This window comes from Anser anser (genome assembly GCF_964211835.1).
Source record: "Anser anser genome assembly, chromosome: 21".
Taxonomy (NCBI): Eukaryota; Metazoa; Chordata; class Aves; order Anseriformes; family Anatidae; genus Anser; species Anser anser.
In genome coordinates, this window is record NC_139742.1 from 11,043,334 (window position 1) to 11,066,656 (window position 23,323).

General features: G+C 46.4%; 3 protein-coding genes across 10 annotated transcripts in view; 1 reads left to right on the plus strand and 2 right to left on the minus strand.

The window, feature by feature from the left end:
* Window positions 1-52: 52 nt before the first annotated feature.
* Window positions 53-2,696, minus strand: ZBTB6 (zinc finger and BTB domain containing 6). The gene has a single exon (XM_083807026.1). The coding sequence runs from the start codon at window positions 2,496-2,498 to the stop codon at window positions 1,212-1,214; it is 1,287 nt and encodes a 428-aa protein (XP_083663152.1). The 5' UTR covers window positions 2,499-2,696; the 3' UTR covers window positions 53-1,211.
* Window positions 2,697-2,827: 131 nt separating this feature from the next.
* ZBTB26 (zinc finger and BTB domain containing 26) lies at window positions 2,828-10,718 on the minus strand. Of its 7 annotated transcripts, XM_083807012.1 has the most exons (4): window positions 10,616-10,663; window positions 10,222-10,293; window positions 9,097-9,169; window positions 2,828-8,247 (listed from the first exon to the last, which is right to left on the minus strand). In XM_083807012.1, exon 4 carries the CDS (start codon window positions 8,235-8,237, stop codon window positions 6,921-6,923), a length of 1,317 nt encoding a protein of 438 aa, XP_083663138.1. In that variant the 5' UTR covers window positions 8,238-8,247; window positions 9,097-9,169; window positions 10,222-10,293; window positions 10,616-10,663; the 3' UTR covers window positions 2,828-6,920. The 7 variants fall into 7 exon arrangements, with proteins under 7 accessions (XP_083663138.1, XP_083663140.1, XP_083663137.1 ...); XM_083807014.1 differs by lacking the exons at window positions 9,097-9,169; window positions 10,616-10,663 and adding an exon at window positions 10,700-10,718; XM_083807011.1 differs by lacking the exon at window positions 9,097-9,169 and having other exon boundaries at window positions 10,616-10,675.
* Window positions 10,666-23,323, plus strand: part of RABGAP1 (RAB GTPase activating protein 1) — a 71,044-nt gene continuing 58,386 nt past the window's right edge. The window contains exons 1-2 of one of the 2 annotated variants that reach the window (XM_083806965.1): window positions 10,666-10,802; window positions 17,163-17,364. In XM_083806965.1, coding sequence (XP_083663091.1) covers window positions 17,215-17,364 — 150 coding nt within the window. In that variant the 5' untranslated portion in view covers window positions 10,666-10,802; window positions 17,163-17,214. Of the gene's footprint in view, window positions 10,803-11,310; window positions 15,921-17,162; window positions 17,365-23,323 lie in introns of those variants that run through there. The other variant, XM_083806966.1, reaches the window with a different exon arrangement.

The window sequence follows — 23,323 nt, forward strand, 5'->3', positions numbered from 1 at the left end:
AACTACTGCTTTTTGCTAATTGGAGAGAATCTAATGTAAGTACCATTATCTTGTAATAGAAACTGAATTGACTCTTTATTCATATCACATTAAGTGAAAGAAACATATGCCAGTCAAAGACAGGTACTGGATAAAGATTCTGCATTACAGAGCTTTCAATACTTATGATGAAACTGAAATGACCTTTGACAAAGTACAAACACAGCTATCCAAACACACGCAGTTACTGTTTTACTGTATCACAGAACCAGAGTATATAAGACTTCTATGTCTATGTTGTTCCTTTCAAGATATAAAAAAATTGTTTTTCAAAATGAACATAGCAAATGTTATTATGTAACAGCATACAGTTTAAGTTTTCACATTAGTATATGTATCTAAGATCTGTAAAAGAAAAAAAGACAAATGTTGTAACTCAGCAGATAGGACTAACTTAATAAGTCAAATACAGGCACTAAACACTGGTATGACAGAAAAAATAATCAACCAAAAGTTTAGAACAATTCAGAACTCATTCATAAAACTGAATGCATGTCAGTCTAATGAGACTATCCAGTTTAAAAAAAAAAGGAACTGCAAGGCAATACTTTTTTTTCCCTATTTTACCAGCTCCCTATTTGCAAAAGGCAACTTGAAAGCTTCCTTTATTTTGTTTGTTGTATGTTCTTTCTTAAATATCACAGATTTGAGTATGAGAATGTGCCTTTCTTCTGGTGAAAGATCCAGCAAAGTTTGGTCAAGTTAAGGAGATGATTTCACCCTAAGTGAGTGACACACGAACAGGGTGGGAGCGACTGACTCGCTGAGTAAGTACAAATATCTCCTCCCCTTAGCCATTATAGATCAGGAGCGTCACAGCTCAGGCTTCAAATTATTGCAATGTCAGTAAGAGTCTGAAAATTGGCAGTGCCCACCCATGAAACAAGAGAGCACGAAACAGGATTAGCTGCATAAAAATTAGATACTTCAGGGATACTAGAGGCATGAAACATTTTCCCCTATTTTATGGTTTACTTTCAACCAGTAAACGCATTTTGAACACTTACAGCGATAGCAGCCTCAATGCAACAGGCAAGATCGCTGTTCTCAGGACCTGTCTTTGCTCACCAGTCACATATCTGTCCTTCTCTCCATTATGTGGGAATCTGTTAAACATCTAGAGTTTCACTAGGTGGGAGCATTTGGTGTAACCCAGCTCCACAGCCATCCATCTATTCATCATAGTCTATTTTAATTTTTGTAATAGCACTCAGGTTTGTTTTTTCGCTGCTGCTCCTCCCGTGAACAGACGTTAAGTGTTTTTTAAGAGCAGACTTGTGTTTGAAGTCCATGTCACAACAATGGCACTTGTAGGGCCTGTCACCGCTGTGTATATTCAAGTGGTCCTGGAGGGTACTTTTGGCAGTAAACGTCTTCAAGCACACCATGCACTGGAAGGGGCGGATACCCATGTGCCCCCGGATGTGTCTGTTGAGATTCTTTTTTTGTGTAAACGTTTTACCACACTGCAAACACAAGAAGAGCTTGTGCATTTTTAGATGCCTAAGATAGTTCTCAAGATGCAGAAATCCCCTCGGACACTTTGGACATTGGTGCCGCCATGAATTACCGGAATCATCCAGACTTTGAAACCCATTCATCAGACTCGAAGTCCCTTCTGGGTTGTCATTGACAAAAGCCTGCAAGTGATTTCCTGACGTTTCGGTATTTCTGCTTTCAACCGTAGAATTTATCAAGGAGTGCTGGGTTTCTGGAAAGTATAAGTTTGTTTTAGAGGAGGTGCAAGGCTGAGGAAAGTGATCGTTTTCTACGCTAGGGACACTCACAGAGTCCATCCTGAAGATACAAATTTCGTCATCCTTATATCCTATTTCAACCGTTGATATTTCTGGGGTTTTTGTTTCCTTTCTTTCCGAGTCCAAGCTCTGTGCTGCAGGCTGCGAGACATCCCCATTTTCCTCCTTAATGGAGAATTCTAAATTAGCCGTGCTATCTTCCGAAATCTCGATTATTTCGCAATCTTTATCCAAAACATCGTCCCTACTTCTCAGCTCCGTGTCTGAAGAATGGCACCTCTCCGCAGCCTGGCCGCCGTTCTCCATGGAAGCGTCGATTTCCAAGTACTTCGACAGCGCCTCGGTGCACTTCTCCACGATGTGAACCATCTGGAGATAGCTGGCGGCGGTGAGGTACTTGAGGAGCTCCTTCTTCTTGACCTCCAGCGCGCCGGTGTAGCAGGAGAGCAGCAGCTTCCTGCCCACCTCGGCGCTCTGCAGGATGGTGATGCGCACCTGCCGCGACTGGTTGAGCAGGAACTGGTCGCGCATGAAGGTGGAGCAGGCGGCGAAGATCACCTTGTGGCCCTGGAACTCGGTGTCGTTGATGTAGATGGAGACGTCGCAGAAGAGGTTCTGCTGCCGCAGGAGGTTCATCTTCTGCAGCACCGCGTCGCCCTGCTGCTCGAACTGGAAGTGCAGCACCTCCGAGTCCGCAGCCATGGCGGCGCTCCCGGGGGGCCGCCGGCACCGGGGCCGCCTCTCTCCGACGGGACCGGACCGGGCACGCCCGGGCCGGGCTGAGCCGAGGCCTCGCAGCCCCACGGAGCCGCCCGCCCCCCTCCGGCCGCGCCGCCCCGCGCCGCCCCGCTCCGCTCTCGCTCCCCGGCCGCTCCCCGCCGCTCCCGGTGGCCTCGCGCCCGCCCGCCCGCCGGAACCGCCTCCCCCGGCCCCGCCCCGGCCGCCCGCCCTTTCCGGTACCGGTACCGGCGCCGGAAGCGTCCCCGCCCCGCCCCGCCCCTCCCCGGCGGACAAACGAGAGGCGGCGGAGGCAGAGTTAGCAGCACGTTTATTGCGGGACTTGGCACTGCTACGGCGGCGGTCGCGGGGCGCAGCGCCCGGCACGCCCGGTAGAGGTAGCGAGGCAGCGGCCCCCTCCCGCGGCCCCGGCCCGCCTGCTTTGGTAACGCCGCTGGGGACGAGCCTCCTGCCCGGTCCCTGAAGAGGTAGCTGATGCTCGGTCCGGCGGGGGCAGTGCCGCAGCACGGCGTCGCTCGGCCTCCTCCGCCCTCGCCGAGTGACGAGCGCCGGCCGTTGTCCTCCTTCGTTCTCCTCTCTGTGTAAGCGAGGCTTAACGCGACCTTAGATCCGTTCACGGCTCGGTCCGCATCAAGTTTTGATTCTCCCTCCTCGCCTTCGCTCCTCCCAACGACTCCAGAACCAAAACCGGCCCCGCACCATTTTAAAGTTACTTCAGCAGGAGTTCAGCGGCAGCTTTCCAAGTTTTGCCAAAAAGCTGGGGAAGAGAGACTGACGCTTCGATTACATCAGTTAGTAACTTGCAAAACACGTCCTCGGAACGAAAAATGACGGAAAGACTCATCCCTGATCTCTACAGGAGGCCGTGCAGCTGCCCCACGTTCAGCGGGGACGCGTGCTGCACGAGCTACCACCCCTCAGCAGGGCGGTGAGCCTCAGCCTCTGGTAAATCTAAGAGTTCTAAGAATTCTCTTCTATATCAAATAAATAAAATGCCAACATAAAAAATCCTATTATATTCGAGGAGTTATTAAAATATTTTTGTAATAGACCAGTTATTTTTAGGATATGCAGGAAGTTGTACAGCACATTAAGTTGTGAGACTATCCACTTACCAGCAAATAGTATTCTACACATTAACACACAGATTATAACTGCCATAGTCCTTGTCTGAATACGCAGCATCAGCAGCAACAACCACTGGATCTAGTCTTTCACTAACTGGAACATTGCAATGAAGACAACATTTTACATACATGGACAATTAAGTTCATCTTATTCTATAATCACACTGCCTCTGTATATTCCATTTATAATAATTTTCACTCCATTTTAATTTAATTCAGTGAAGAGGCAATAGCCAGATTTTGCTTTTCTAATGCCTCTTCTGTACTCTTCACTCATCTGTTCCATATAGGGGCAAACCTTACATGAACTCTTACCACTGGCACACTTCACATTGTGCCATCAGCATGTTGCCTTCTTAATCTCTAGTGCTTCTGGAGCTACGTCGCTGTCTCCTGAATAAATCTTTTGGTCTGCACCCTTTTGCCAGGCCAAAAGCACAGACATTTGTAAGAAGACACCTTTCATCCAACGGATCTGTCTTGCTTTCATTGAAGAAGCAGTCTTCTGCATTTCTGCTTTTTCCCATTTATTTCTGCCACGGTCTCACCAAATGACACAAGCAGCCTTTCAAATGAACAGCCAGCAGTCTCAGCCTTCTCAGAAGCTGGTATCAGCACAGCACAGGGTGGATGGAAAACCTGGATGTCCTGATCAAATCATTTTTTGTTTCTTAGGATAACCCCTTGTCTCTTCAAATCAACTTCAGGTCGCCCATGGCTACTTCCACAAGCTATGTCCTCCTTGCAGTAGCATTACAGCTCAGTAATTCCATGAAGAAACTTCCCAGACAAAGTTCTCAATACTGTCCATTTTGCTGCCACTTTTCTTCTAGCATTTGCAGTTCTATTCCTTTCTCTAGCAGAAGACCATTTTCTTTATCGTATCCGTATCCATATATTGTTAGATTCGTCACTAAATCCTTACAGTATGTTGACCTGGCCCTGCAAGTTCTTATTCTCCGTTTCTATCTTCTTTTTGACATTAGAGCTGTAACTTATTTCCATTAGTAGATAACGTTATAAAAATGTTACAACGCCACGGAAGATTCTGCCTGAAGTCAGAATACAAGGGTCAGATGCGACTGTCACGGTCTGTTTTAGCTCAAAGTGATTCTGAAAGCAGGTTACTGAAAAGGAAAAACAGCTTTTCTTCCCATGCCTACCCATTTTCTGCCCCTGGAACCTGAACAATAATTCTTAAAAGTCTCAAATAGTTGTATTTTAGGCCTAAATATATTTGCTACAACTTGAAAGACGTAATGCCCTGACTCCATTTCCATTGCTTACTTCATAGCTGTCCATGTAATAATAGTTAATGTAACAGTCAAGTACAGTAGTTTAAAAACTCAATTGCAAAAACTGATTCACAGAATCACCTTGCTTTGCTACTCGAAGGTATGTGGATTTCTGAAAACGTTCTGCAAGATAAACACTTTCTACTGTCCATCGGTGTAATGTCTGCATAAAGAAATCCTGGTTTCTACATACACGTATCTGAAGACCAAGACCAACTTTTGATAATTACGTACAAAACATTTTTTGCTCTAACATACCTTTGGTCATACCTGTTAAGCATTTTTAACCATACAGTAGCAGCCTCCCCCCACCCCTACCCCTCATTCAGACACACAGACAGTACTACTTTTAGGTAGGAAGCATCATCTCAGCCTCATGGCAAACCTTGAGGAAAAGAGCTGCATTGGAAGAAATACTTATTCCAAATACAAACAGCAGTTCTCCACCAAGGATCTGCCACTTGATTATTAGTCTATGCTACACTTCAACAGAATGAGTGCTTTTCTACTGGGAATGGTGTCCTTCAGATGAGAAATTAGTTTCTTTCAGCCCAATTGGGATGTGGATAATTCCACGGCACTTTTGAGAAGTAATACAGTATCATCCTAGAATCCCAATTAATATGCCATTCCCGCTACATTTGATGTTTAAGGCGGTATACAAGAGGTATTGCTGAGTACAGTCAATAGCTGATACACTAAACTACAGAAATTGTGCTACCTATACCTCATCGTAGGCTCTGTAAAACACTAATGGTCATGAACTATGTAGGTCACTTAAAAAAAAAAAAGTGTTCTTTGAGTATCCAAGAAATCAAAAAACTTCATGTTAATGTTCCTGTGGCAGGTACTTTTCTTTTTTTTTTTCTTTTTTTCTTTTTTCTTTTTTTTAATTTAACTGACATGTGGCCCTTACTAGTTATCGAGGAGAGATATACAAGAACTAAGGAAAAAAAAAAAAAGGAAAAGCACGGAGTTACTATACATTGCAGCTTTTAAAAAACAGATTATTTTCACAGTGTCAAAAAGCAGTATTTCTCCATTCCAACTTTGCTCTAAAACCAATTAGGAAAGTAGCAACTGTTGTGGTTATTTGAAGCAAAATTTATGGAAGATAGATAATAACTTCTAGTTCTGAAGTGCTTAGCTGGTCTCAGTACATACAACGGTAAGTGCCCTTTAACGACCCTCGGTATGACGGCTTGTGAAATAGGTCATACCGGCACTCCAGGTGCCGCGCTCGCAGATTCCAGAGCTGCAACTTACTTCAAACAGTTCTACGCAACCATCAACTAACCCTGCCAAATCATTCAGGGTTTTACCTTTTCAAAACGCATGCCAACATTAAAAACCCTGAGAGCTTTTAAGATAGTGTTGATTGGCAGTAGTAGTTTCTTGAAATAGTGTAGGAAGGGCAAAAAAGTGACGCAAAAATACTTCATTTCAACTGTAGGGGTCTAGGGGTAAGATTGGTGAAAGATCATTTTAAGAGGTAAGTTTAAAACAAATTAGCACTATGTGGAGTGCTTTTTCAGTGATCCAGTGCTTTAAAAAATAATAACTGGGTTATCTCACAGACTTGTCCTCTTTGCTCTTTCCTCCATCTGCCCAGACACAGAGAAGCCTCTGACTGTACAGCAGATGGCTTACTTGCAGCCCACAGCAACAGTCTTTCAAAAGGTGTTAGTCTTGAGTCTCCTGATCAGAGAGAAATGAAACAATTAACCTCTTAATCCACAGTAGAGACACAGACAGAAACCTGAAGGAAGATTGTTATTCACAGAAGATATCAAGTAAGACTAAGAACGATGGCTGAAGACCTGCCAGTTTCTGCAATCCAACCCTCCATCCATCCATCCATCTATCCATAGCCTTTCAGAGCAAACCACTAGTTTAGGTAAGAGCCCAAGCCAACTGTTTGCTCCTCTCAGTCACGATCCCCACAAAGGGCTCCTTTTAATTGCTTAATTGACGCAGGTGCTATCATTTCTTAAACTGAGCACAGCCTGAGGCAGCTTCCCTGCATCCAGTACCTGGCTTGCGTCAGCTTGCTGACAGACCTTACTGTCTGTAGCAGCGCTACATGTGAATGAATCGAAGTCCACTGTTATGTCTTGAACGTTTCTTTCATTGGCATTGTCAAAGCTATTTTTACCATGTAGCTGTTTAAGATGTTTCCTCAGAACGGGTTTATGCGCAAAAACCATGTCACAGTAGTTACATTTATGGGGCTTGTCCCCACTGTGCAGGTTGAGATGGTCCTGTAAGGAACATTTCTGAGAGAAGGTTTTCCCACAGATCTTACATTGGAACGGTTTGATGCCTGCATGCACCCTCATGTGCCGGTGGAGATTGCCTTTCTGAGTGAATGTCTTGCCACAGAGTAGACACATGAATAGTTTATGCATCTTTAAGTGATTAGCATAGTTTTCCAGATGACGAAATACTCTCGTGCACTTTGGGCACTGATGGTGCCACTGGAGGCCTTTGTCTATACCTCGGTTGTTAGGCCCAAACATATCTTTAGAGGCCAGAATGATGTTATCGCTGCCGGCATACGAAAGGGCATAGTTGTGGAGGTGGTTTTGCTCTATCTCACTTGCTCTGTTTTCAACAGTGGAGTTGATTAGAAAGTGTTGAGGCTCTGAGGAATGCAAAGCAGTTTGTTCAGAAGAAATAAACTGGTTCTGATCCTTCTTGTTCCTAACTTCCGTTACCTCCCCAATGGACTCCACCTTGATGATCTGAATATCACTGTCCTCCATGTCCATACTGTCTTCTGAGGGCTGAATACAAGGTGAATCTTGCTGCAGAGAGTCTTCGTCTTCTGGATGCTCCTTCAGCTCAGAGGAGTCACTTTGCTGTTCACATTCCTTGCTCTCCAATGGCTGCTTCGGTTTGATGAACTTCCAGAGCGCCTGTGTGCAGCGTTCCACAATGTGGCTCATCTGCAGAAAGCTTGCAGCAGTTAAGTAGTTGACCAGTTCCATTTCGGGAAACTCCAGAATGCCACTGTAACAGGATAAAAGCAACTGCCTCCCCACTTCTGAACTTTGCAGTATAGAGATTTTTACATCTCTGGAGTCATTTAATAAGAACTGATCTCTTAAAAAGGGAGAGCCAGCAGCAAATACAATTTTATGCCCATGAACTTCAACATCATCTATATGGACCACAACATCACAAAATTTGTTTTCTTCCCTCAGCTTGTTCATTTTCTGTAACATTGAATCTCCATAATTGTCAAACTTGAAGTGAAGAATGTCTGATCTTTCTGACATTTTGGCACACCTAGAGAAAAGCAGCAAAGAAAAAAAACAAGTGAGAACTTTGTTAGTTTCTAGAATGCAAGTCAGAAGGTTCTAAAGTAAAGCGTGCTCAACAAGACATCATGTTTTGCCCTAGGTAAACAGTCAAGCATGTTAGACTTTAAAACTGGAAAAAAAAAATCAGGTTTGCACGTTGCCTTGCAGTTACATTTTTTTTTAAATTTGATGCAGTCTGAATACGAAGTAGAAATGATGACAGAAATCCTCTTGAGGCAGTATCTTAAAGACTTAAGATGTTTTCCACACTCCTTGTATGGAATTTAAAAGGAAACTCTGGAAGTATTTTTAGCAGCCTTAACTCTTTTTAAGTTTTGCTTCCACGTTGCAACTCTTCAGAGGTTTTGTCTTTACCAAATACAACAATGTTCCTTTAGCTTCTTTAGCTTGATTTACTTTTGCGCTAAATAGCTTTCATAACACATTAATTCAAGGTGAGATGGAACCTGGAACCTGCCAGACAGAGAATTCCCTCTTAACTGTCTATCTACTACCTACTACTCCTAAGAGTTACAGTTCCTCTAAGACACTTCATGATTTTCAGGAGTATTGACATAGGAGAAATTGTCTCACTGGAAGTAACTAACTCTGGCTAACCTGTCTTCTGGCAGAAAGGACTACACAAGCTTTTCAGTATCTGCAGCACTGGGTTCAAGTGACTGTTTTACATTGCCTTGAAGTTTTTCTGAGGATTTTTTTTTGGGGGGGGGAGGGCAGGGGGATAAGTCTGATGTTTTTTAAGATTTAAGAAAAATTCTGCTGTATGACCCCTCATTATATAAATCACATCTTCTAGCTTCCCTGTTTTGAATACCTGGGGAATGTAGGAAGTCTTGTTTCTTGTCTTCTTCTTTGAAAGACCACTCCTCTAGGAAGTTTGTTCTTCCCTGATAGTATTTGGGAATGAAGAACAGTAATCTTCCATAAGACAAGTATCAATATTTTGTCTTTCAACAGTTCTCTTAAGAACCTATAAGGCTACACTGATTCAGATGAAATCGTTAAATAATCCTGCCAGAGAACTGGGATTGCAGGAAGTGAAGAAATCACAGGAGACTAAATGATGCAAGGTTTGGTGAGATAAAATAACAAAACAAAGCAAAACTTACACCTCACCACTATTACGAACACCACATAAAGCTTGACAAGAAGCTTTGAAGTTTATAGATAAAAGCAGATGCTGCTCTCTTGGGGCATGAAATATTAGGTCAATGAACACAACAGGAAATGGAGTCACGCCTAGTGTAAATGAACGAATGAACAAGACGGGGTACCAAGAACATTTTTAGCAGTATTTGGTGATACTGTTGTCTAAGTTGTTTCAGTTTCCTGACCAGATATCATTCTGAGCCTTACTACGCGAATGCATCAAGCACACCTTCCAGTGCGTGACATACAAAAACCACAAAAGGATTTCAAGAGTTTTCAGAAACAAGGCACTGAGCGCTCAGAAACAGCGGCAGTGCTGTTTGTAGCACAATTCTGTTAGATCTACAGAAGGTAAAGCCACAAGCCTCCTGGTCACCCTGTGGCCAGCACTGCCTGACCCATCTGCTTTGCAGGGCAAAAAGGCTGCAGCAAACGTTTTCGGTGAATTTCAAGAAATATCAAACGACTTCTTTTCATTATTCTGTAGGAAGCAACGGAGCCTACAAGTGAGCCGGCCTCGGGTTACGCGGGATAAGGCAGTGGAAGTACCGTCAAAGCACGGTGCGGTCACGCTGCCGGAGCACGGCTCTGCCAGCCCCTTCCCCCCGGTGCCCCCCCGGCGAGGGCCCGCTGCCCGCTCGGGGAGCCGCGCCCCGGGGAGCCGCGGCCGGGCCCGGACACGCGCGGATCCCGGGGCCCGGGGAACCGACGGCACGGCCCGACCCGGCCCGGGCCGAGCCGCAGGAGCGCGCCGGGGCAGCGGCCGGAGGGAAGGGGCCGTGGCCGGTACCTGGAGCGTCGGGCCGCGTCCCCCCGCTGGCACCCGCTGCCGCCGCCCCCGCCGCGGCCTCCGGCTACGGACCTAGAGAGGGGAGGAGGAGGAGAGCCGCCGTCAGCCGCCGCCCGCGGCCGGCACCGCGCCGCCCCAGCGCCGGGCCCGGCCGCAACCCCCGGGCGGCCCCGCGCCCCCCCGCGCTCCCGGCCGGGCCCGGCCGCCCGCGGGACGGCGGCGGGAGGGGAGGCGGCGGCGGCGGCGGGGCCGGGGGGGGCGGCGGCGGCGGGGGCGGCGGCCGCGCCCCGCTCCGGGCCCCCGCTCGGGGCCGCCCCCCGCGCGCCGCGCGCCCGCCGGGCCCGGGGCCGGGCCCCAGCGCTGCCCCCAGCGCCGCCCCCGCGGCTGCACCTACAGCTGCCGCCTGCCCCCGCCGCCGCGCCGCGGGCCCGCATTGTTCGGCCGCCGGAAGCGGCCCCGCGCCCCGCGCCCCCCGCACCCGGAAGCGCCTCGCGGGGCGCCCGCCCCTCGGCCCGGTCACGTGGGGCGCGGCAGCGGCGGCCCAGGCCCGGCACCGGGAGGCGGCGGCGGCGGCGGCCGGGGTAGGTGGGGGCCGCGCCCCGCGCCCGCTCCGCCGGGCCGCCCCCTCCCCTCCCTCCCCATTCTCCCCCCTCCGGTACCGGCGCGCCCCCTCCCGCCCCTCCCCGCCGGGCCCCAGCCCGGCCGTGCACGGGGCAGGGCCCGGGAGCCGCCCGGCAGCGGGTGGCGGCGGGGCTGTGCCCGGGGCTCCGGGGGTCCCCGCCCCGCTCCCGGAGCCGCCCCTGCCTCGGCGTGCCCCGAGCCCCGCGTCCCGCTCCCGCCGCTCCGAGTGCCCCGGGGCCGCCTCCGGGGCGGGTGGGCGGTGGGGGGCGGTGGGGCCGTTGGGGCCGTTCGGCCTCCGCAGCGCCGAGCTCGGTGCGCGGGCCGCAATCTCGGAGCCTCGCTCGGGCTTCCCCGTGCTGGCCGCGGGTCCGTGCTCGGTTCGGCCCCCGCGGGTAAATCCCGGCCGCTGGGGTCCGCCCGGGGAGGGGTGGGGAGGGGAACGGTCACCGGCCGCACCGTGCGCGGCCACCCCGAACCGCGGGCTGCTGGCAACGGAGCGAAAAGCGGGGCGGTGGAAGTAAAATCGGTGGGTGTCCCTCACCCGGCTTTGCCCGGTCAGTCGTCTGGGGAGAGGAGAGGGAGCTGAAGCACCGAGACGGCTGGGAGCAGGGAAGCAGCGCCTTTCTTCTGAAGTAGGCGTTGGAGATCGGGTGCTGCTTGGCTGCCTTGGTGTGCAGGTAGAGCTCCATCGGTGCCCCCAAATCCACCCAGCTCACGGGGCTGTATTAAACCCGGCTGGGATTTGTAGCTGCTTTGTTAAAAAATGCAGAGCTGCACGGACTTCCCCGTTGCTGGTTAAATTACAGAAACACTTATTTTTTTTTTAAAGGTCTCTACTGAACGTTAAAAGGTCAAGGACTTGAGCAAACTTAGTTTTGTGTACACAGTAAATAAATTAACAAATTGAGCTTGGCGCAGGGCTTTCCTTTCGCTTTCCACATCCAAGCGCAGGCAGCTTCTGGCAGCACCTAACTCCTGTTCCAGCTCTTTCACAGCGCGTTTTTAAAGCGCTGTGTCTGCCCAGTAAGCATAACGCTGCGTTTCTCTTTGAATCCTGGCGAGAGCGAGCCACGGAAGTATGCGGACTGTGATCATCAGAGCGTGCCCAGCACCGGCTGCGCTGCCTCTCGCTCTGCCCCGGCCACCAGACCGTCCGTGTGTCCCGCGTGTCCAGCCCCGCGCAGGCAGCCCCTGGATGTGCCCGATGCTGGCGAAGCGTCGGCCGCAGGGTGTGGATGTTGGGGTTAATTCATCCCGGCCACGTTCTTGTGACGGGCGAGCTGAGGCAGCGTCAGCGTTTCTGTCACCTGCCACGGCTTCCCAGGGCCTGCAGCGTGTTCCTGGGGTTGCGAATCGGCCTGTAACAAGAGCCTGAAATGACAGTTTTCTCCTCTGAGCAAATAGTTCAAAGGAAGAGTAAAAGCAAAATGGTTTTGGCACCAACTTTGAATCTGCTAAGGATTGTTAGCAAAGATTGCGTTAGCTTAACTCTTGTGTTTGCCCGATTCCTGGCTCCGCGTAAAATGCGGAGTGATTCCGCCAGCTTCCCCGCGATGGGTGTGCTCTGCTCTCGAGGAGCGGCGGTGACATCGGAGGCAGCGTTATCTGCAGATAAAAACCTCTTTCCGCCTGTCTCTTGAGGTTAGCGGGAACATCTGTGGCTGTCAGTCTTTTAAAATGAACAGAAAATTTAGTATTGCAGTTGCTATTTTGTTAATTAATTGCTCTCTTCAGTTATCCTAAATCTTGGTTTTTCACACGCAATGTTCCACTGACTCTCTTGCTTCACTTGGAGCGCTAAAATACTTCTCGGTGCTTTTGAGAATGATTTGCCCGGGGAAGGAAAGGCTGTAGCTGTCTCCTTGAAAGAGCGGTGGGTAAAGATCAAACGTAAGGTTATGCAGACTAATCATATGATACGTGAGAAGAAGAAGGTTGCTAGTGATTGATCTTCCTTGTATGATTTTTTCCCAGAGCTGCAGTAAAATCCAGGCTCTGTGCATATGCTCAGGAAAAGTTGAACCGCAGCTCCTTTCCCACGTCTGTCAGTGCGACACCAGTTTTGTTCTGAAAATTTCTTAGGCTGCTCAGACAGAAACATCTGGATGACTGCCTGCAGTGACAGCATCCTGCTGTAGCATTTTCCACACTCTTTCACTCACTGTATTTATAAAGATAATAATTATGGCCTATTTGAATTGAGCGGGAGAAAAAATCACAGCTGTCAAAGCCTGTAAGGAGCTAGAAATCCTAAAGGATGCAGGCTTATTTGTCGTAAACCAGCTTTGGGGTGTGTACCTTAAAGCTTCTGAACTCTACAACAAATGCCACATTTCACTTGCACGGAGTTGCTGCTGCTGCAAACCAGGAAAGCGAAGGCCGAGAAATAGAAGCAGAAAAGACGTTATTTTTCAGTGAATTAATTTGTACTGAGTCAGTCACCTCAGTTTCCTGGCTGTAAGCTACCTCTTTTTTCATGTTTTTTAATGTTACACTTACTGGGTTTTTATTTGTAGGGGGCAGAGGGTATAGGTTTGTTCTGCATGAGGAGCTTTTTAGCTTTGTTGTTTCAGGCAGCTTCTTGAATTAAAATCTTCTTCAGTAATTTAATTAACGTTACTGTATCATTCTTCTGTACCTGGTGCGTTCAGCAGCTGCGCTCTAACCATGGGATTGCTAAAGGAGCTGCTGCTGACGGATAAAAGCCGAGAGGTTTGGAAAGGGGAAAAAAATCACCTTTTGTCTCTAGCTTGCACACCCTTCTCATGCTGCTTCTCTCTCCTACCCTGAACCCCCTCCCCAAATTGTTCTGTATTGTGTTCGCCTCTAAACTCGGTGCTGAGCGTGCTGTTGCCGTAAAGGTAACTGCTGCTCTGAGCAGCCAGGGAAGCTCACAGCTGCGGCATTGATTTTGCTGCTCTCCTGCCTTTTGGTGTGGCTCTGGACTTCCTAAACACTGGAAAGCTGGCACTCCGCGGAGTGAAACCAGCTGCAGTTACGAGTGCTCGGCTCTCACGGTGGCGTCCAGGCCTCCGTGTCTCACAGCAATGTAAGATGGAAGGTTTTATTTTTTATATCCTGTTGGCTTGAAGCTCTTTTAAGTTCATTCCTGAAGTACTTGCGAGGAGAATTTTGATCTCAAGTTGCAGGCCAGGTGGCAAATACTTGGGAAGACGGTAGGAAAGTAAAGGATAAATGTCTTATAAATCTGCTGAACTACTGTTGAAATTTCGTAGGTTTGTCTCCCCCTTGCTTGAGATCTTACACGATGCAGGGCGTCTTTGATATCCATTTGCACGTTACCTTAAATAGTGAGAGTAAGGTGGGCTGCCTCAGCTGGTTGGTTGCTTTGGTGGCAAACGAGACTGCTGCTTAAAAGAGAGTTTGGTTCTTGGACGCGCGTTGTGTAACGAGAGCAAGCGCAGAGTGAGGGTGAGTTGTCCTGAGAACCAGAATTTTAAGCAAAGCTGAAGGCAGTGGCCCAAGAGCCGGCCGTGGTGCCTGTCTCAGTTCGCAGCCGTTTCCAATGGTCTCTCACCTGGGGAGGGGCCGGGATACCCCTTTAATTAACGGGTGAGCAAAGAAGTTAATAAAAATTTGCCTCTTGGTATGCGTTTTGCCCAGACATTCTGACTCCCACGGAGGTGTAAAGACACCTTCGGGCAAATACATTGCTGAGGTGTAGGTTTGTGTCCGGGCCTAAGCTGTGCTGAACTTGAAAGCTCCCGTTTTACTCGTGTTGAAACACACCAGTTCCTTTCCTTGTAGAGGATGAGACATTGGCTTCTGGGAAACGCTACGACTTGAGGCCTGCGGTGGGCTGGAGGTCCTCTCTCCTAACTCCCAAAACTGCCAGCAGAGAAAGCTTCGGTTCGTCACGAGCTGCAGATAGCACTAATGAGCGCTGTCACTGTCCTTTGCTCTTCTTTTGATTCCAGAGGAGCCATAAGCCTGCTGCACGTAATTGCTCTGCTGCTGGTCTTTGATGTGCGCCCCAATGTACTGGTGTGCTTTAATGAGCTCGTGGGCTTTGGGGTGTGGGTGCTGCCGCTGTCGGTTTCCTGATTCGGGTAAAACGGTCCGTGCGGAAAGTACGGGATTATGCACGTTTGGGTTAACTTGAGGCACTGTTGCAGTATTTTTAGTATTTAAGGCAGTGCTTTTGCAACTCCTCTGTTTGGGTGTCAATCTGATGAACCTCTGCTGCTGATTCCAGAGCGGTTGGGTAATCGAGCCTCGCCTGCCGGTACGTCGCTACGGGACAGAAGCTTCGTCCAGCAACCTACTACGTTCTCCCCTTTCCTGTGCTTTCTTATCTTGTGTAATCTCTGTAAGACTTTTGCTCAACGTGAGGTTGGCGAAGTTGGGCTAATCAGGACCTTCTGCTGTTGCAATTCTGTGTTGTGAAACCGCTGCGGGGGTTAGGCTAAGCCAGCTGTGCTCCAGGACCACGGGTGCTGTCTGTTTCCACCACACTACCACAAAAAGGAGTACGCAAAAGCACAGCATAATTTTTCCTTAATTGAGGTTAATGCTGGTGAAAGGTGACAGATTGAAGGACTTTGGAAGTAGGTGAAATTAACGCTTCAAGACAGGCACGCTGTGCCAAAATAAATTGCTGAATTGATCCTTGCCTGGGTGATCTTCAGCGCTGCTTCTGATCAAAGCCAGCTCTTCTACTCGTGCGTCTTAGTATGGCAGACGAGTTTGCTCTGTTTGAATGAAAGCAGTAAAGCTGGGGGCATATTAAGTGTTTTAAGCTTATTTTTATTCTGTGTTTCAATACGTTTGATTTTAGCATCAGATAATCTGTGTATTATGTAGATGGAGCGATAAGGAGCTTCTTGAGAACTGTTTTGATACTAACATTTTAAACAATACCAACTTAAAAATGAGAACGATGCCCTACCTTTAAGATAACTGCATGTAATATCAGAGACACATGCAGCGCGTAAAACTTTACAAACTGTCTATGTTTCTCAGCCAGTATCTTTCATGGAAAGCCAGCGCATCTTAAAATGTTTTTGAAAGGGATATGTGAACATCGTGCAATTGAAAAGGCAAGACAGTAATCACAGGTATGTTGTTACTCACGAACAACCCACATCCATTATTCATCTTACGCACTGCTTCAGGTGTCCAGCCGAACGTTTTCAGGACCACGAAGTGACTCGATTGGGAAAGTAATCAGGTTAAAAATAACCCAGGGGAAAAAAAATGTTGTTGTCGTCCTGGCAGATTTTCAAGTCCTGTTGGTAGCTGTGGAGAAGGGTATTGACAGAAATAAAAGCAGGCTTTGCTATTTTCAGATGCATTGTTCTTGGTTCAGAGAGGAATGTGATGAGCCGTGCTTGTGGCTAGGCCAGGTGCCTTTGTTGTTTGGCTGCTCTGCTGGGAGCCAGGTTGGGACAGCGCTCCCCGGGTGGAAGGCCGAGCTTGAGGTTGAAAAGGCCTCTGGGTTTGGTCGTGCTCGGGAGCAAGCAAAGACCCAAGCCATCGCAATAAGGGTGTAATTGGGTTTCTGGGAAATTTAATCAGCCGTTTTTATCACGGCAGTCTGTTTTGAGCCACGGATTCTGAGAACCTGTGCTGTAGAGTTCAAGGTGTGCAGCTGAACTTCACCTTTTGTTCCTTTCTTCAGCTGCCTCTCAGTGCCAGTTCCAGCTTTTAAAATTCTCTTTTGGCTCTGATTCTCAGTACTGATCCAGCCTACGCTGTTCTTCCTGCTTCTTGGAATCTTTTATTGTTCCTTCCAGTACAGAAGATTCAGCACAGATTCACAGCATACCGTTCGGCCCAAGGTTCTAGAGCAGCCTCAGTGCAAAATGTCACGAGTTGGATCTAACTCTTTTTTCGGGGAGGGGTGTTGGATGTGACTGTACGTGCAGCGTGCTCCAGTAGCTACAGAAATACTTTGCAGGAACGTAGATGAAGGCAGACAAATTCTCTGAAGAAAGTAAATGGACTGAATAGTTCCGGCCCTAAGACAAGTCCTTTGTCACCAGGTGTAGCAGGTGCTCCGAGGGCCTGGTTTGTGCTGTGTGTGGTGTCTGACACAATCATGAAATGCTGCAAAAAGGTTTATTAACGTCCCAGCTGTGAGCTGTGGAAACCAGTGATCTAATAGCAGTGTGCTTCTTAGCAAAATCAAAGCAGGACAATGAGTGTGCGCTGGCAGGAGAGTTGTAACGTGGTTATGCTGTCAGATGTGTTGCTTTCCTTTTCTTTTTTTTAACTAGTCAGCAGGTTTCTGTAAAGAAACATTTGAGCATTTTAGCATGAAGTTTTATATAAGTATTTTTATGATTTTTGTTTTTCAGGAGTTTATAAAATATTTAATCTCATTCATGAGTCGAACTTCCTTTTTAAGTCATGGATGACAAGGCTTCTGTTGGAAAAATCAGTGTCTCATCAGACTCGGTATCCACTCTTAACAGTGAAGATTTTGTCTTGGTTTCCAGGCAAGGGGATGAAACACCATCTACAAATAATGGTAGTGATGATGAAAAAACAGGACTGAAGGTAAGAATCAGTAATCTGAGTTTGTTCTCTATTCTTCTAAACCTAACTAACCATAGAAGAGCTTAAAGAGGGACTTCTTTATTGTGGAAAACTTGACAGAAAGGAGAACTTATTCAAGAATTGATTTTGCCAGTAGTTTCTGCTTTACTTTTGCTGATGTGAAAGGTGATAATTAGGTTTTGAGTAAGAGCTTTCTCCATCACTACCTGTGGGGTTTTTTTTCCCACTTCGCTTAATCCTTCATGAAGTGCTTAGGATGAAAGAGACTGTCAAGAGCTTGGAACTGTGATTTCCTCACAGATTTCAGGTAGAAAGCAATATTAACATACGCTTGATTTGAACGTATCTGTTAATTCAAAGTATATATTAAAGTTTTCCCCAATGTGAAATGTTCTCTTTAAGAAACGTAGAAGTGTAGTTATAACTAACAACTTGGCATGAAACTGAGAATACAAACCTACGTGGGTAGGTTTGTGTGACCTGGAAGGGTATTGACGTCTTCTCGCTTTTAAAAGTGCTGTTCTGGAAAGAGACCCTTGTTACTCTTTTTCCTTTTTTTGTCTACTTAAAGAAAATCTTTCATTCCAGTATGTATTTGACCAGCCCTTAAGCAAAGTGACGCCAGTAAGGTGGTCACTCAGAATTCTGTCTTTTTAACCTGTTCAAAACCAGATGTTTCCTAGAACGAGTCAAGTTGGTGTGTTCTTTGTGGGAGACGGAAAGACATTCCACCACTGCAAGAAACTGAAACCTACGGTCACATCTATGTCTTCAAAATAGTGTCTTCAAAGATGATAAGAAATTGTGTTCTGCTGGTAGACTGTATATTCCTCTTTTCCTTAGCAGTAGTTGGAACAGAGACTTTACTGAACATTTCTTGATGTCTGTGCTCATCTTGCTTTTACCTCCAATGGCCGTATTTGCTTTTTGTGCATTGATTTGAGCCCCACACAAGATGGGCCACTATAGGGTCTGTTTTCTTTTACATAAGACTTCCAGCTAAATCTGTGAGATAAGTCTCAAGATCTTTTATTTAGTCTGGCAAAAACGTTCACTTATATTTTATTGCAGTTGCAGAAGATCATAGAAGGATAGTCTACAAAAGTTTGAAATTTTCTTGAATAATCAGCCTGATGTTCTGTAAAACCTGCTGGAAGACTGTAACCTCATGCTTATCTTTCTAGACTCTGCATGTACCAGCAGCTATAAGTACTTAAGAGTTCAGAATAGTCTCCACAGTGCTCCTTACCTCGAGAATACTTATGTGGTAGTTGTGTGTGGTCCAGCTCCCGAAGTCAAAACACATCATTTGAGACCCCAGGAGATAGACACGGTCTACCAGAGTTTTCATTTCATCTTGTTATTCCCAAAGAAGGTTTGGAAACATGAAATGCCTTAGTCTGCAACACTCCTTGCTCCACGAGGGAGCTGTTGGTCTGTTGTTGGTCTAATGACTGCCTTGTTGTGGCTGTCCCGTTGTGATAGTTTGACAGGACGTATCTTGTTTAGTACAATCAAAGACATTAAAGAGACTCGTATGTGAAACCATCTTCATTAAAGCACATGGATATTTGTGAAGAATATCCTTAACCAATTTCAGACTGACTCCTGAAACTTACTAGTAAAATTTTCTGCATGTTTACTTTCAAAGCAGTTACACAATGCTGGCTGCAGGCACGCTGTTCCTCTTGATGAGGAAAGGCCGTTACCATTGCTGCCTCTGCTGATCAGCAGCCAGCAGGAAAGTTACGCTGTTCCCTGGCTTGGCACTGAATGTGACAGAGCTTCACAGGTCTTAAAGATAAGCTTCTTTATGAATTTGGTGCCAAGACTGAGCACAATCCCTGAACAGAGTGATTCACCTTGAGCCTTTCCACATTCTGCCGTTTGAGTGCGTGCTGTTTTGTTAGTGGCTGCAGTCGGCGTGGTTAGTGGAAACGTAACACCTGAGATAAGCAGGCAGTGCGCAGTGTAAGTTCTCTCATGCAGGAATTTTCCTGTTAACCTCCTTTCTTCTGGTTAAGGTTGTAAAAACAATTACCATCAGAAATGGAAGATCTTTTAGCTGGCCTTAAGGACACAAATTGTCTTCTGGTACTGTTCTGCAAGAAAAGAGATACTGCCCCGGAAAGCACCTTTGTTCTTGATATCTTCTTGGTTTTAGTTTGCTGATAACCATTCAGTAGACACTTTTACTGTATTATTGAACTGTTTGTGAATAGATAAATGGAGTTTTGAAGGTTGTCAGGTGTGTTAAAAGTACTGACGCAGTGATAGGTAAAAGTATTTCAGTGGTATATGGAAAATTAATGTGACTACAAAACGAGCATGAGGTTATGCATTTCATAGGGACAAACAGGGAGAAGGGTCCTTCAAGGAGAAGCAATTGCTTTGGTATGTAGAATAAGTTAAATTGTAGATGTCAAAACCCATTTGCCATGATGAGCCCACCAAGAAAAGCAGAAAATAAGTTGAGGTTTGTATTTGAGCTTTTGTCTTTTTTCTGCTGCTTTAGAAGAGCAGTTTGAGGATCCTAAAACATTTGCTAAATGCAGTCTGACGATGGTGCTAGAAGTTTAGGCTTGTGTTGGCTGAATGCAGTAGGCTGTCAGATTTGTAGATCAAATCTGAGCCTTTCATTGTGCATTTTTTGCTAACATAGTGCTGTAAGTAATAGCACTGTGAATTGAACTAATGCACAGTTTTATTCTTGGTCTTTCTCAAGTCCAGACAGATAAATATTTCTTTTGAATAGTGATGTTTTTCTTCAGTTGGTTGTAATTTGTACTTTTTCTTTGCCTTTTTATACAGAGAAACATGATTCAACAATTACAGAACAGGCTTGTCACTGATATGTTTCCAGAAATATCATTTGCTAGCTGTCTCTGCTTTCCAGTATTATTTCTGTGTCTGCTTTTGCTTGCTGCGAGTGGGACTGAACTGGATTTACAAAAGCCTTGCTTCTGGAGCCCACTAACTCCTCAAGTTCTCTGACAGCAGAGGCCAGCAGTGCATAAGTAAGGAGAAGGGAATAAACTACACTTCTAATAGATCCTTTGTGTTGTTGTGAAGGAAGTTTTGAAGGAGGCTGCATACTATTTAAAAGTTAAGTCAAACTAGTTTTCAGTGCTGTGAGAAATGGAGGAAACGCTGTCTAGGCTAAATGGTTTCTTTCTTCCGTCTCAAGCGGACCTACGTGAAGGCGTTTGTTAGATCCACTTGGTTTCTTCTCCCCTTCTGCCCTTGATTCTGCTGCACTCTGTCCTGCTGCATCTTACCGGTTTTGGGGTTGCAGCAGAGCTTCAGACAGGTTTACGCCTAACGTTCGCTTTCCCCACGAGGTGGTGGTTGTTACGGCTGCGTAAGAGGCTCTGCTTCACTCGAAGTCGGCCGTACTTCGGACGTTAGGTCTCCTTTGGGCAGCTCCTTTGTTGCAACTGGCTGCTAGGCTGTGAGAACAGAAGGCCTCCAGTCCAGAAGTGTCACTGATGTTGCTTTTAGAGTTGTTTTTGGAAAGTAGTGCCTGGCTTGAGAAGGAAGGCCTTCTTGGAGGCATTTTGAGTTACTTTTTAAATGAGGATTTGGAGTTTTTAGAATATTTGCTAGATAGAGTCTCCTCAGTGGGCTGTGCTGCTCTCTGCTGATGCTGTGGGCTTCACATGTATGTTGTTGTATTATTTTTGTCTACTTATCTATGTTTTTGTTAGAACAGTTAAATCTAGACTTACCTTGGATCTTAAAATATATGGAAGCAGGCAGTGATTTTGCTTGTCTTTACATAGCTTAAATATTAAATTGGATCCAAGCAGTGCCTCGGAGTCGAGTTTTGTTGCTTGTTGGTTACTTTGCATTTTAGGTAAATCTCCCCTAGCCCTTTCTTCTTTTTCCTGTGCCTGTTTACTGTCACGCTGTAAACAACCTGGACTCACGTTTTACCTGTCCCTGCTGCTTTCATGAACTTTTTAGATCATGTTTTATAGAGCAGTATCGAGGTATAGTTTTTTAATACAATTTGTTGTACCAAATACAGTAGGTCAGCATTCAGAGTTCTCTGTCTTGTAAGCCTGATGGAATGGAACTTTTTTCACCTGCGTTTTATGTTAAGGCCATTACAATATTTAATTCTCTTTGGATATAAATTCCCCACCATCCCTCCCCAAACTGTAGTCTGTTTAATCCTTGTGAACAAAAGCATGTGAGGAGCAGGTTTGTGCCAGAATTTTGAATTCCTGTTCCTTAGAATACCCGTCCTGTAAAATAGAAGTTACAGGCGTTAACGGGACTGGTGGAACTCTCTAATTGATTCATTATATTTTGTTGCAAGCCATATAAACAGGGTGCAGTAAACCAACATGTAGCATCTTCCATCATCGTCGTCATCTTTCTGAGGAAAGCCTGCACAAACCTGAATAATAAACTTGATACTTACAGAGATTATGTCTTTGACCACATGCTTGCACAAGGTTTTTTCATTGCTTCTGTGATGAATCACAGAAAAGAATACTGACATTAGTGGGGGGGAATGTGAATCCGTATTTGTAACTAGCTACAGGTTACAGGTGCTTCTGTGTGTTTACAGTCGAGGAAAGCAGTTCCTCTGTTCTACTCTTGGCAGGTGATCCCAGATAGCACGTCAATACGTTTTAATCCGTACTAGGAAGTTAGTTTCTGTTTGAGCATCAGCTTCAGGAGGATAAATGTTCATTGTTTTTTAAAGTGTTTATTTATTTATTTATTTATTGTTAAAGTATGAGAACCTTGTCCATTGTTTCAGATACTTTTAAGATAATTTATTTTTCTATGATGAAATGCGGGTTTTGAGGCAGATGGAGTTTGCTTTAATACTGAGATTGTGTTATGGGTAGACGTCTGTTTGCCCTGCATTCTTCCTCCTGCTTTTAACCATTTCCTTTTTTTTTTTTTTTTACTATCTTATTTTAAAGAGAAAAGAAAGAACACAGATTTTCTTTAATAAGGTTTGTCTTGCAGTCTTTTTAGGTGGTTGCACAATTTGGATTTTATTAGCTTGCATGTAGCGCCCTAAGTCAATAAGCTTAGGGAAACATAAGGCCATAGAAATGCGTATCTGCTTGTAGGGTGAGTTTTGGTGCCAACAACAATAACCAGCAGCCAGCAGCTGAAGTGTTGGAATCAGGTGCGTTGCTCTGGCTGCCATCTGGTAAAATACTTCCAGTAAACTCCATTTCCGTGCTTAATTTCTAAACCGTGTAAAGCATCACTCACTTCCTATTAGTTGCAGAGGAATGGGCAAAGCGTTTCCTTAGATCCAGTATCTGGGAGCTTCCTGAAATTAGAGGTTTACTGGGTGGGTGACAGAGCACTGGAACAGGCTGCCCAGGGACGTTGTGGAGTCTCCTTCTCTGGAGATACTCAAAACCCACCTGGATGCCATCCTGCACAACGTGCTCCGGGTGATCCTGCTTGGCAGGGGGGTTGGACCAGATGATCTTCAGTGGTCCCTTCCAACCTTGGCCATTCTGTGATTTCTGTGGAACTGCAGGAACGCAGTAACGCAGGGTCCTACTGCTGTGGCTGGTGTCCTGCATTTATGTGACTTCAGTACGCAAGCTCTTAAAGAGCTCCTGTTCATTGGGACAGAAATGTTTGCATCCTTCCAGCTGGATCGCTTGCTACAGTGCCTGTTTCTGACCAAGACTGCTTGTGGAAGACTGCTCAGAGCACAGGTCTCCGGGTCAGGTTGGAAGGGACCTCAGGAGGCCTCAGGTCCAGCCTCCTGTTCAAAGCAGCATGCAGTGTGGCGTCAGACCAGGTTAGGTTGTCGTAGCTGTCACCCAGTCAGGTCTTGAAAACCTCCAAGGATGGAGACTGCACAGCGTCTCTGGGTGACACGATTCGATGTGTTACTGTCCTCATGGTGAAGGAATGTTTCCCGCTATCCAGGTGGAACATCTTGCTGTTTATGCCACTTTCTCTCCTT

Bases quoted from the DNA above. Each gene is read 5' to 3' on its own strand.
- ZBTB6 (XM_083807026.1), bottom strand. From the start codon at position 2,498: ATGGCTGCGGACTCGGAGGTGCTGCACTTCCAGTTCGAGCAGCAGGGC.
- ZBTB26 (XM_083807014.1), bottom strand. From the start codon at position 8,237: ATGTCAGAAAGATCAGACATTCTTCACTTCAAGTTTGACAATTATGGA.